Raw genomic sequence first — 14,296 nt, 5'->3', positions numbered from 1 at the left:
TTGCATAAAATTTATTATACACCAGCTAGGCTGGCTGCAATTTATCCATCTGTCCCGGTGGACTGTTGGAGGTGTTCCTTCTCACTGGCGGCTGCTGACCACATCTTCTGGAGGTGCCCGCAGATCCAAAAGTTCTGGACTGAGGTTACCTCCTGCATTGCAGAGGTCCTAGTGGTGCCAATTCCATTGACAATCAGGGTGTGTCTTCGGGGTCTGGTGGAGGAGGTGGTTCCATCACGGGCACATAGAACTCTGATTAATATCCTACTATTCTATGATAGGAAGGCCATTTTGTTACACTGGAGGAAATTGGAGGCCCCTAGCTTGCCCTTCTGGAAAGGGCTTGTGAATTCAATGATGCCATATTATAAGGCAACTTGCTTATCAAGAGGATGTGGGAAGAAATTGGATAAAGTGTGGCAGACATGGTATAACTCTGATTTAACAGTGGGGTAAAAAGGATTGAAGAAATCAACAGTTTTTGAGTTTTCATCCCCTCAATACACTGGTTAGAGGTTGGAGATACTTAACGTCCTGCATATACTGGGGTTGAAAATGCATCTGTGGTTTTTCAGCTGCAATAGATGATAGAGTTTATTGTGGGAGGTGAATGAGATACCCACAAACAATCCTCAAAGGTTTTATATCAAGTTTTATATATTAGGTGCACTTTTCTTTGGATGATTATGACATATGGGAGCATGAGAGTACTGAGCTTTGGGATGTTGGAGGGTGTGGGAGGGGGGCACTGGGATTGTTCTCTGAATTTTAAGTCAGAGTTTATGTTAGTTAGATTGACTGTCATATGTAACTTGTTGGGCCATGCTTAGCCGTGTGAGTGACTTCTAAAATGTTATAAAAAGAAATTTTCCAAAAAAAATTACAAAATAATAAATCCAAAATCTGATATTCTAGTAAGGGGAAACATATTTCTAGGAGAGTTATTTAGAAAAGTTCAAAACTAACCTTAGAAAGTACTATTTTGCAGAAAGAGTAGTTGATGCTTGGAATAGATTTCCAGCAGAAGTAGCAAGTCAGCCAACATGAAGTGAATTCAGACATGCTTGGGATAAGCATAAATCTATATTCAGACAAAAAAATTGTTAAAAAAAAAATGGGGCAGTCTCGATGGACTACATGGTCTTTTTCTTTCGTCACGCTTCTATTTCAAATATAAAATCTTTTTACTCAAAATGATCTGCTTTATATCCAATTTATTAATATTATTTTTCAAGTTCTTTGCTTTAATATATAGCTAAACAACATGTGAAGATCAGAATTATTTTTATTTCAGTTTAAATGATAATATACTGTATATTGTACATCAAAGTCTTGAAGCCTTGGGATATGACCTGTGCATAAAGTTAACATTGTTGCCCTTTAAGACCAATACAAATATACAAATGAACTTTCTAAACTCTATGTTCGGGTTTATTACATAGTGACGTAATGAAGACTGTTAAACATTAAATAAAAAATGCTCAAAAGCAGTTTACAGATAAGCTTCTTTCAGAAGACACGGACAAAATGTTTCACTATGTACAAGTCACAGCTGTCCTTATATTATTTTCTTTCGGATATGTAACGTTTGTTGAGCCTGGTAACGTGCTTGTAGTACCTATTGAAGGCAGCCATTGGCTTAGCATGCGTGCAGTTGTGGATTTGTTGAGGCAAAAAGGGCACCAGATTTTTGTAGTAGCGCCAGACTTCAATATCCATATTCAAGCCTCTGAAGGTTATAAGATCAAGTTCTACCCTGTGTCATATTCCCGTGAAGATCTTCAGAGTCATTTTAAAAGTTTTTCAGCTGAAATTTTTACAAACAGACCTCTTCTGCAGAAGATTCTGAAAATCCATGAGGAGATGAAACAAGGAACAGCCCTAATGTTTGATACTTGTGTTAGACTACTGAACAACAAAGAGTTAATACGGACCTTGGAAGAGACGACTTTTGATGTTGTTTTCACAGATCCCATGCTTCCATGTGGCCAGATCCTTGCAGAGCATTTGGCAATACCCTCTGTGTACTTTTTGCGTTCCATACCCTGTCAGAAAGATGCAATATCTTCTCAGTGTCCAACACCACTTTCTTATGTACCACGGCAGTTATCAGGCCTTACTGATCATATGGCTTTCCCTCAAAGACTACAGAACATCTTTTTTGAAATAGTTTCACATTTTCTGTGTAATTTACTTTACTCTCCATACCAGCAACTGGCTTCTGAGTTCCTTCAAAGGGAGGTCAATTTACATGAAATGTTAGGTCATGCAGCCATCTGGCTAATGAGAATCGACTTTGCTTTTGATTATCCAAAGCCAGTGATGCCCAATATGGTTTTTATAGGAGGAATTAACTGTGTTCAAAGAAAGCCTCTAAATCAGGTGAGGATTCTAAGCATTTGATGTTCTAGTATATATTATGTGTATATATATATATATATATATATATATATATATATATATATATATATATATATATGTGTGTGGGTGTGGTTACCGGGTTCCTGGAGTCACATCCTCTCAAGGCAAAGTCTTGAAGGCAATGACCTTTTTAGAAGGGCTCTCTGAATACTTATGTCCTTCCCTAGCACACAGTAGACTTGTGCACAACGGAAAATTTAGTTTAGTTTAGTTTCCTAGTCATTGGTAAAATACATAATTTCATTCTCCTATATTCGTTATGTTACGTTAATTTGTTTTCGGATAATTCGTTATTTCTGTAGAGTGCCGATGTTCGTTATACTGAATCTCGAATCATGTTGAATTCATTCATTATATCTACTATAATTTCTTTCGTATTAGTTGAAATTCGATATTTATGTATGTATATATATTCGTGATAATGATTCGTAGTTTGAAAAGTCATTTGTTTATTGAATCTTTTAACACACACAATGACAATATCTCTTCTCCTCTGCTCAAATACAATACAACACACTTCTCACTCAATTCTCAGGAATGCACTTTGCCAGTAATCCAATAATGAATCATGTCGAATTCATTAGTTATATCCGCTATAATTTCTTTCGTATTAGTTGAAACTCGTTACATTTTTTTATTTTTTTAAATTCGGCCGAATTTCGATTTGTTATGAAACAAATTGCACATGTCTAGCACACAGTACTGGAAACAAATCTCATGGTGATTAGCCACAAAATAAATCTTCATAACTCATAACATTATTTCTTCTTTTTCTGTCTACTGGAGGACACTTGCTAGCAACAGGCAAAAGCAAACAATATTCTGAGTTTAGGGCAAACCCAATGAATGCAGAAAACAATACCAATCAGAGCTCAGGCTGGCATTTAGCTTAGCAGCCTCTTACTAAATTTGCTATAATGGCACTCCAACTTTGGCAGAGCAGCTACATCTCCTTTCTGGTAAGATTTCTCCTTTTGAAACATCTGAACACATAGTAGGGAGAGGAGTGGGAGTGAGTTGGAATGAGTCACTGTGTAAACTTATTTAGTTATATTTAAGGGTCCATTCACACTTGTCCAAAAGTGTACACTGAGCGCAGGTAAACACATGTGCATTGATGTGTATTGGTACGCTGCATTGCAGTGCATTTTAACATGCACTTTTCTGCCCACTTTCTGGAACATAAAAAGGGTCTACGGAATGGCTGAAATGCCAAACTTGTGCTGGCCTACTGTTTTTTCCATTCGTTGAGACAAATTGCTCTGCACTGGCAAGCGTTACCATGTGTTGCCTTGCATCACGCTAAAATAAAGTTATGCTTGCTGTACTTTTTTCCACTGCAAACCAGTGCATATCAGAGCAATGCACCAGTATGAGCTGCTCCCATTCACATACCTTATTTTTTACAGGTCCTTGCATTGAAAAAATGTATGAATGGACCTCTAAGGTCAGCTTGAGCTATTCAACTTTCTGCAACAGGGCATAACAAGAGAATTGAAAACATATAAAGGGTCTTGAAGCAAGATCTGCCTGCTGGTATATACTGCATATAAACCATCTAAATAAAAATCTGCACCTAGTGCCAACTACCAAATATGAATTTAGACAGCCGCATTCACTAAATATTTCAATGTAAATATTGATATACCATGAGGGTCCTTTCACACCAGGTGTGGTGGGACTGCGTTGGGCGGCTATTCTAGCGCAGTCCCACCACAAGACAGAACAAGGCAGAAAAGACAAACTTGTGTTGGCCTGCTGTGTCTCCTGTGCATTGAAACATATTGCGCCAACAAGCAATATCACGCTTTGCTTCACGTTTCACTGAAAAGAAGTAGGGCTTGCTCTACTTTTTTCCACTGCAAACAAGTACATATCAGTGCAACGCACCAGTGTGACCTGCTCCCTTTCACATATCTTATTTTTTACAGGTCCTTGCATTGCCAACGCATCTGGTGTGAATGATTACTTAAAGTAGTAGTAAACCTAAAGACAAAAACATATTAAATTGCAGCTTATCAGTGCTTAGTTGTGGTGGTTGGATTAGATTTATTTTTATTAAGCTTTTTTCCTTTTATTTTATTCTTTATTTAAGCATAGCATTCAGCAAAGCAATACAAAGCGGCCAGCACATATTACATTACCAGGTAACATTGTCCTGAGTGGGAACCAGTCAATAGAGGAAAAAAGATAGGTAAGGGACATCCATCATAACAGGACATGTTTGTATACAGGAAAATAATAATAATAATTTAAAAAAAGGGAAAAAACAACATATGTCTCAGTAAATACAATAGGCTGTATGACCCAGCAAAGAGCTGCCAGAAATTAGTAAAAAATGTTGCATTCCACCATATTTTGTTTGTTTTACAAGAGACAGCAATACATATGCATTAGGCACACAAAGCCTCCGGCACTCAACTCCCGCCCCATCAGCAGAGCAGTGCAGGGAAGTGTCACTGAGACACTAATGCATTCCAATTTCAGAATCTCCCACATCGCACCTGCACTGAGGGGGAGGCACTGTGCCGCCACACATTGTAATAGATGGGAAACATTGTTTGGTTCTCTAACTTTGTTGAAGCTGCGATCGTCAGCTTTTGTGATGGAGAAGAGATTGGGTGCAGTTCTGCTAGGGGGGGAGTCCCTGTTTCCACGAGGAGGAGGACTGTCTTGGCTACTGCTAAACCCAATCACAGACCTGCTAGCCCCGTCCACCATCTGGAGGAAGATGACTCGCTTGGTTGCCACTACCAATCTCAGAAAGAAGGGATTTCACTGTGATTGAGAAAACCACAATCAGGTGACAGTTTGTGGAATTACTGTTGAGCTTTTGGGAACTTTGTTGAAATTATTCCTGAACCTTTGCGTCACTTACTACTGAACCCTGGCACTCTGTGTCCCTTTAAGCCACAGCCAGTATTCAGCGCAATGAAAATCACAACCAACCACTTTTTCTCAGCTGCGGGGGCCAAACTTATGATCCTGCACACAGGACCACTGCTTTCATTGCCCCTGACCTGAGCTCATCAATGTGCTTCCATTCCAGATGCTTATATGTGACATCACATACATCACATACAAGCACGTGGGCTGGATGCAAGAGTTGGATCAGCAGGATGCATGTGCCAGAGCAGGTAGATGTGTCTCATCTCTGCTTCCTTTCACCATTCTGCATATCATGCATATCATAGATGAGAAGAGGGTACAGCGGTGGAACAGATGAGCAGGAGGGTACAGCTGTGGAAAAATAAGCAGGAGGGGTTCAGAGGTGGAACAGAAGAGCAGGAGGGTACAGCGGTGGGGCAGATATGCAGGGAGGTACAGTGGTGAAAGAGATGAGAAGGGGGTTTAGCAGTGGGACAGAAGGGCGGAGGGGTACAGTGATGGGCCAGATGAGCAGGGGGGTTCAGTGTTGGGTTAGATGAGCAGGGGAGTTCAGTGTTGAGGCAGAAAAGTAGGGGAGTAGAGCAGTGGGGCAGATGTGAAAGGAGGTGTATTGGTGGGGCCGATGAGCAGGGGTTACAGTGGTGGGGCAGAAGAGCAGGGGGAACAGTGGTGGGGCAGAAGAGCAGGGGGAACAGTGGTGGGGCAGAAAAGCAGGGGGGTACAGAGGTGAGACAGATGTGCAGGAGGTACATTGGTGGGGCAGATGAGAAAGCGGGTTACAGTGGTGGGGCAGATGAGGAGATGGGTTCAGTGTTAGTACATATGAGAAGGTGATTCAGTAGTGAGACAGAAGAGCATGGGAATACAGCAGTGGAGCAGATGTGCTGGGAGGTACAGTGGTGGGGCAGATGAGAAAAGGGGTACATTGATGGGGAAGATGAGCAGGGGGGTTACAGTGGTGGAACAGAAGAGCAAGGGGGTACAGTGGTGGGGCAGATGTGCAGGAGGTACAGTGGTGGGAGGGATGAGAAGGGGGTTCAGCGGTGGGACGAAAACGCAGGGGGGGTACAGTGATGGGGCAGATGATCAGGGGGTTACAGTGGTGGGACAGATGAGCAGGGGGGGTTCAGTGTTGGGTCAGATGAGAAGGGGGTTACAGCGGTGGGAAAGATGAGCAGGGGGTTCAGTGTTGGGGCAGAGGAGAAAGGAGGTACATTGGTGGGACAGATGAGCAGGGGGTTACAGAGGTGGGGCAGATGTGTAGAGGAGTGCAGAGGAGAAAGGAGGTACATCGGTGGAACACATGAACAGGGTGTGACAGTGGTGGGGCAGAAGAGCAGGGGGAACAGAGGTGGGGCAGATGAACAGGAGGTACAGTCGTGGGGCAGATGAGAAAGGGGGTTACAGTGATGGGGCAGATGAGCAGATAGGTTCAGTGTTAGGACAGATGAGAAGATAGTTCAGTGGTGGAGCAGATGTGCAAGGAGGTACAGTGGTGGGGCAGATGAGAAAGGGGGAACATTGGTGGGGCAGATGAGCAGGAGGTTACAGTGGTGGGACAGAAGAGCAGTGTGGTACCGTGGTGGGGCAGATGAGCAGGGGGGTACAGAGGTGGGGCAGATGTACAGGGTAGTACAGTGGTGGGGCACATGTGCAGGGGGGTACAGTTGTGGGGCAGATGAGCAGGGAGTACAGTGTTGGGGCAGATGTGCAGGGTAGTACAGTGGTGGGGCAGATGTGCAGGGTAGTATGGTGGTGGGGCAGATGTACCGTGGTGGGGCAGATATGCAGGGGGTTACAGTGGTGGGGAAGATGTGCAGGGGGCTACAGTGGTGGGGCAGATGAGCAGGGGGGTACAGTGGTGAAACGGAATTGCAGGGGGGGCAGTGATCTGAGGTGTGAAGGTGAATGAATTGGGGCTCATCTGAAGTGTGGATTTGCAGGAATTGGGGCTGATCTGAGGCGTGAGAGTGCAGGATGTTAATTTCTCACTACTAAAGTAGTTTACAGCATTTACTTTATTAAAAAAATACTTTTTGTGATTGAGAGTGTGAAGTTGACATTTTTTTGTTATAAAATCGGCACGCTCAATTTCTTTGAAAACATTTTTTGGCACACTGTGCTCAAAAGGTTGCCTACCCCTGCATTAGTACATATAACACAGAAAGAAGTAGTAGGCCGAGATGTGAACTAGTGGCTGGGTTAGGAAAGTAGGGGTTGAGGGAAATTAGAGAAAAAAAAAAGAGAAAGACAGGAGAGGAGAAGAGGAAGGTGGGAGGGAGGGAGATCTACCCTCTTGTGGATTTTCGGCACATAATATATAGAATCTGATACTAGATAGTCAGATTCATTCTTGCTCAGTATTGAGTTGAAAAATGAAAAAGAAAGTGGACAGAAATACACTATTGATCAAAAAAGATAAAAAAGAAGAAAACCATACCGATGTGGCCTATATTACTGGGTTTAACACACAATACCAGTCTATAGAACACATCATCAGAAAATACTGGCCTATCCTAAAAGAAGATAGGGTTCTATCTAAAATCTTACCAAAGAAACCTAGATTTGTGTACAGAAGAGCTCCTACTCTTATGCCCCGTACACACGGTCGGACTTTGTTCGGACATTTCGACAACAAAATCCTAGGTTTTTTTCCGACGGATGTTGGCTCAAACTTGTCTTGCATATACACGGTCACACAAAGTTGTCAGAAAATCCGATCATTCTGAACGCAGTGATGTAAAACACGTACGTCGGGACTATAAACGCGGCAGTGGCCAATAGCTTTCATCTCTTTATTTATTCTGAGCATGCGTGGCACTTTGTCCGTCGGATTTGTGTACACACGATCGGAATTTCCGACAATGGATTTTGTGTGTCGGAAAATCCGATGGAAAATGTGATGGAGCCTACACACAGTCGGAATTTCTGACAACAAGGTCCTATCACACATTTTCCCTCGGAAAATCCGACCGTGTGTACGGGGCATTAGAAACCATCTAGTCCATAATGTAATCCACCCCCCAAAACCTGTCAAAATATTCTCAGAAATGAAGGGATTCTACAGATGCTAAAAATGTCTTCCATGTAGAGTGAGCAAGAAGCAACCGTGGAAGAGAGAGTCATTTAAATCTAGGGTCTTTAATAAGGGATACCAAATAAGGGAGCTTATAACATGCAATAGCACCCATGTCACCTACGTTATTGAATGTCCGTGTCACCTCCAGTATGTAGGTAGGACCACTCGGCCCCTATGTGTGAGAATCAGGAAACACATTAACAACATAAGGAAGGGGTTCCCAAAACATAGCATTTCCAGACATTTCAAGGAAGTATATCACAGGGACCCGACAGGACTGATATTTTATGGAATAGACCATATTAAAGACCACGGGGGGGGGGGCAATAAGAAAATTCTGGTTTCACAGAATGAGACTAAGTGGATATATAGATTGGGGTCTCTGGCGCCTGGGGGCCCCAATCTCGATATAGACCTCAATTGCTTTATATCCAACTTCTAAATATGAATTCCACTAGTTTCTAACCAACACCTATTAGTTTATTGTTTTCTTCTGTAGGAAATAAATAGATATAACAGAGCCTACTTTCTACAACCATGAGCCAAACCCTATAAATGATAAAGAGGGGTGTATGAAAAGATTGGAGGACTAAATTAGGGCATCTAGTCACAACACACATAGGGGGATTGGTTGCTGCGTACTTTCATGTGGAACATGCACCTAGGAGGGGCGTTGTACAAATAATAACTATTCATCAATGAGATACATGTGTATGAACATCAATGAGATATGTATGCACATATGCTTTTTATGGATGCTGTACATATGACAGCAGTAAGAGAGCCATCAACCAAAAAGATACATGAAATACTTGTGTGTATATATACATATTTCCCTTTTTTCCCCCCACAAAAGTTGCAAATTTACCTTATGTAGGGCATTAGTATATTGCGGGCCTTGCCTGAAAAATGTCTGTGTGGCAATAATAAATACAAGCATGTGCCGCTTAGCTGTCTAGCATGGCCAATGCATATAGAATTATAACAACAGGACTAATAATAACAACACTCTTTCCTTTTAATCTGGGTATACTATGATTTTAGAACGATTTGAATTTGAAAAGTTTTACTTAGTAGTATCTGGATTGTAATGGAGAGCGCAATTGCAGGGTGTAAATACAGAATCTGACCACCGGGGGCGCAGGGCCCCTAGCATACACAGATCTCTATGGAGAGTAGACTATTTGAGGCGATACGGCGGAATGTTCCTCTCCGGTATCTGTGGAGCTTTGTGTGGGACGTGTAGGATAATTAGATACAGGGGGTGTGTAAAACTAAATATCCCAATTTGTGAACCCGCCTACGGGGGCTGGACCCCGCAAGACCACTCACTATAACTGACGTGAGGTGCACCAGGTTGGTACCGCCTCAGATGCCGTCCTATGACAAAACGCGTAAGGCGGGGCTTGGTACGCACTCACATCATTTTCGGTTGCGGAGCTCCGGTTAGTGGAACTCACGCCGGATCCAAGCTCCTGTATTGCAACCAAGCTGTGCTAGTTTACACACTTGACTGCATCAAGGGGTTGGTGTTTTTTAAATTTTTTAAATATTTTAATCTCAATAAAACCATCCGGATTTACACGTTTACGAAGTACCCATCTTTTTTGTCCATGAGGATAATCTGTGGTTTACCACAGAGGAGGCAACTACTATAATCTAATCTATCGGGAACAGCTTATACCTGGAGGAGTACAAAGATCTGGATACCCCATCACGTGTGGAGCTAAGGAGGAGGTGAATGCCCTGAGAACTGCCACTACACTCACTGCATGCGATTTACCCCTGCAGGGGTGCTGGGATCTGGTGAGTGGGGAACTGAAGGGGAGCACAGAAGTCACCTAAGCTGTTACATAGGCACGACTCACTTTTGGACAAGCACAAGTCACTTCAAACCTTGCCACTTTTTGTACCACTAAAAGACTGAACTTATATCAACCACCATTTTTATATGTTTTTTATATGTTTTTTAGGTGTTTTTTCTATGTCTTTTTCTATGGAAAATTCTTTATAATAGAATTATGTTGCAAGTTGCTGAGAAAAATTGTTTAGGATAAAATCTAAACACAATTGCTGATTGGGCGTGAACACCCATTATTACACTAAGCACATTCACTTTATATTGCAGGCTGACACACCAGCTTGCAGTTAGTGTCACCTTTAGGGATTTTCTTATTTGTATTTTACTAATACACTATATATATATATATATATATATATATATATATATATATATATATATATATATATATATATATATATATATATATATATATATATAATATATATATATATATATATATTTGTTTTGTATAAACCTGTCTCAAAAACAAAGTGAGAACACCCGCCATAACGTTTATCTTGTGTGGGAACAACCACACTACTCAGCACCCACCACTTAAAAGAGTGATTCACTGTTTACGGTTTACCCTCAGGTGATGGCAGTATCTTTTCACCTATTTTTTCACTAATTTATTGCACATTCACCTGGGAAGAGTGATCCATTGGAGGAGCACTCTTCAGGTGAGGGGCAGCGCCCTCACCCCTATTTGTTATACATGTAGCACCCTCTACCATAGGTAGGTGCTAGAGTGAGGATTTTGTAAGGGAAACTGTCAGTGCAGGTAAAGTTGGGCAGGCCTATGCTTCAGGCTAGGCCTGCTTGTTTTGATCTGGGGGACAGGGAGTGGTTAGTGCAGCAGTGGGTGTGACCACCTGTGCTTTACTTCTGAGGCACCCCCCCTGCTTCCAGGAAGAATGATCTGGAAGAGGGGCAGGGCCTGGAACTGGAGTGGCAGGCAGCTCATACGAGGAGCTCTGACCAATCCCCAACTGGAATTGGCAGGGGGCAGGCCTCCCATATAAGCTGGGGTAACAGCCCACTAGGGGAGGAGTTGTAGGCAGCAGCAGGGGCCCCATCCCCATCTGGGGGAGGGGTGTGAGGCCTAGCGAAGGAGCCCGGGAGAGCTGTGAGGGAGCTTTATCTTTACATGGTTATGGATGAAGTGTTCTAGAACAGAGGGGCTGGAGAAGCTGCCGGAATGTATGTCCAGTTAAAACTCTCCATCATGGACTCGGGGCAGGAGAAGGTCGGTGAATGGACCACAGTGGAGTTCTGGATGAGGCACGCCAGGGGAGCTGGGTGCAAGCCAGAGGAGAGACTGTGTGGAGATAGTGTCAAATCGCTGCGGCCTGAGGGAGCGCAGGATTTGCAAGCCACACTAGCTGGGAGCAGTAGTCCACCAATCAGCACATGCTACTAAATGATTAGGCCGCCGGGGAGAGGTACTGCAGACCTCTGACCTAGTAACAGTGCAAACAATTCTAGCCAGCAACGGAGACTGTTCAGTGTGGTCTCTTTTGTCAAAAGAGGAGGACAGAAAGAGTAATAATCTACAGTGGGCGTTTGTGCAGGAGGGTGGAAGTCCTGAGAGCAACAGTCTGCAGGAGATACGCAGAGGAGGAGAAAAAGTCTGCATGGTGTTATGCAGGGGAAGCGCCTGTAGATATTACCTGTACATCAGTGCTTCACAGCTCAACCTTTTGTTCTAATTCATAAATATGACGGCAAAACAATTGTTCAATGGGCATCCCATATTTCCTCTCCCCCAACCAAGTTATATTCCCCAATAAACAAAACAAAAAAAAAACAACGTAAAATGACTGTTCATTGTCTCAGAAGGGATATATGGAGGTCTGGTAGCAGGGTGACATGGTGGATGTTAGTTACTAGTAGCAACCAAGCGCTACATACACTTTTACTTTTGGTACTCCGGTTGGAGCCCCTTGGGGGAGACAGCAGCCTAACTTACACCTAAGCATGGAATTTAACAAATATTATTACCTCTACTAGTTTGTGTTACACACATACTGTACATGAGGTTCTGTGGCGTTGCTCCAGTGTATCAGTGCTGGTTGATCCACATAAGGAATCTTTGTTCAGTTTATTGCTTTTTGGATTCTGTCTTTTTGTGTGTTTTTGTGCACCTTTTTTGGAATGCACACTGAAGGAGGTTTATAACATCTCTGGACTATTAGGTAAGGAAGGTTTTTATGGGCCTTGGCTGCCCCCCCCCTCCATGTACCTATTTGGTGTGTGTGTGTGTGTTTGGGGGTGTCTTTAATGTGAAAACATCTAAACTTTGGCTCACCATGTGGTTGGGTTAGCCCTGAGGAAGGGGGCTTGTCCCCCGAAACGTGTAAGCCTCTCAACTGTGTGGCATTGTTTTTTTTTAATATTTGTGAGTATGATATTGTTTTTGCTTTTAATAAAAGGTTATGATGGTAATGCGCTAGGCATTTGTGCCCTCCTGTGTGTGTTTTTTTCACTGTTTAGGAGATATTCACATGTTTTTCAGACGGTCACGTCACCAGCATATGTGCACTGCGCTCTGAAGGGATGGCATACTCAGTATGCCATTCTTTTCAGAGCGCTGTGCTGCAATCGCATGTGCAGGAGTGACATCATTGTGGCTTGGCTATTCGAATGGCTGGAGCCCGCAAACCCAGGAGGAAAACTGGTTGAAGATCGAAGCCCTGTGATCTGTGTCAGTGTGCTGCTGGAGGGCTTTGTTTTACAGGTAATATTGGCTAGTATGCAATGCATACTAGCACATTATGCCATTATCTTGCAGGGGGGGCGGAACTTTTAATTTTTTTCAGGATACACTACCGCTTTAACAGAGTGGTGGTAAGGGGGTACAGTAATGTAAAAGTGTTACAAGGGGGTGCCATAGTATAAGAGAAGTTCAGTGGTAGAATATAGCTGCAAAGGGTTGCAATGCTGAACAGTAGTAGAAGAGGAGTACAGGGGTTATAGTGGAGGGTACAGTTGTGGAAGAAGTGTACAGAGGCAAGCAGTGGTGTGAGAGGAATGCAGAGGTAAGCAGTAATGGAAGATGGGTGCAAAAATGAGCAGTGGTGGACAAGCAGTGCAACAGAAGGAAAGAGTTGGACAGCCTAGGGAGATAGGAGGCTAGACTGTGCTCTGAGTACCTTGCTGCGGCAACAGTGGCAAGGAGGACTCTTAATGGCTGGGTAGGCTAGGAGGACCTAATTGGCTGCTGGCCACACTTAACCCTACCCACTACTCAGGAAAAAAGCAGAAACCCATGTGGAATACAGAGGGAGTCTGCTGAGAACTGCAGGGGAAGTTGAGCTGCCTGGGGGGGTGATCCCAGACTGTGCTGCCTGGAGCCCAGAGAGGGCTTTGGACTGTCTGTTCCTAAACTGTGCTGCAGGAGGAAAGCTGCAAGAGGACTTTACTACTGAGAGCTTATGCAGAGAGAGTGACTGGTCACTATGAATATTGTGCTACTATGTTTAGAGGCAGCTGCTTTTTCCAGTGCTGGATGAGTGAGCCTCATAGATACATGCTGCTGCAGTGGAGACTGTCTGCTGAGAGAGGGCTATGTACTGCATGTACAGTACTACACTTCTCTTGCAGTTGAATCCAGTGTTTCAGTTATCCAAAGCTTGAGAGGGAGGACCCTTTTGCTGGCCACCGAGGGACCTCTTGGGACAAAAACAGAGTTATCAGTGGTGAAAAGCCTTTTGTCATCATTTTAGTTACATTCCTGCTTAAAGGGACAACACTATCCATTTCTGGGGCCACCCGGGATCTGTTCTGTGGAGTGTTTCTCTTTTCTTGTTATGTCTTAGTTTATGAATATGTAAATGAGATTTTATATGAGGGTGAAATATTTACTTGTGTTTAGAATTAAAAGAAGAAAAGAAATAAAAACAGTTTATTCCTAGAGTTCAACTTTAAAGAGAACTTGTGCTTTGACAATGTAGGGCAAAGCAACAGATTCACTCTAATGCCCTGTACACGCAATAGGATTTTCCAACAACAAAATCCATGTTTTTTTTCCGATGGATGTTGGCTCAAACTTGTCTTGTATGCAC

At 43.1% G+C, this 14,296-nt stretch overlaps 1 protein-coding gene across 3 annotated transcripts in view; it reads left to right on the top strand.

Annotated features, from left to right (window-relative positions):
• LOC141146890 (UDP-glucuronosyltransferase 1A1-like) overlaps window positions 1-14,296 on the top strand; it is a 193,044-nt gene that overhangs the window by 67,665 nt on the left and 111,083 nt on the right. Inside the window, exon 1 of one of the 3 annotated variants that reach the window (XM_073633666.1) lies at window positions 1,490-2,382. The exons of the other annotated variants lie outside the window; for them this stretch is intronic. Within the exon in view, the coding sequence (XP_073489767.1) occupies window positions 1,528-2,382 (855 nt within the window). The 5' untranslated portion in view covers window positions 1,490-1,527. Of the gene's footprint in view, window positions 1-1,489; window positions 2,383-14,296 lie in introns of those variants that run through there. 3 annotated transcript variants of the gene reach the window in all.

The sequence above is a fragment of the Aquarana catesbeiana genome, linkage group LG06 (assembly GCF_042186555.1).
Source record: "Aquarana catesbeiana isolate 2022-GZ linkage group LG06, ASM4218655v1, whole genome shotgun sequence".
Lineage (NCBI taxonomy): Eukaryota > Metazoa > Chordata > Amphibia > Anura > Ranidae > Aquarana > Aquarana catesbeiana.
The sequence above is the reverse complement of the archived record's forward strand: the minus strand, read 5'-3'. Positions and strand labels throughout refer to the sequence as shown.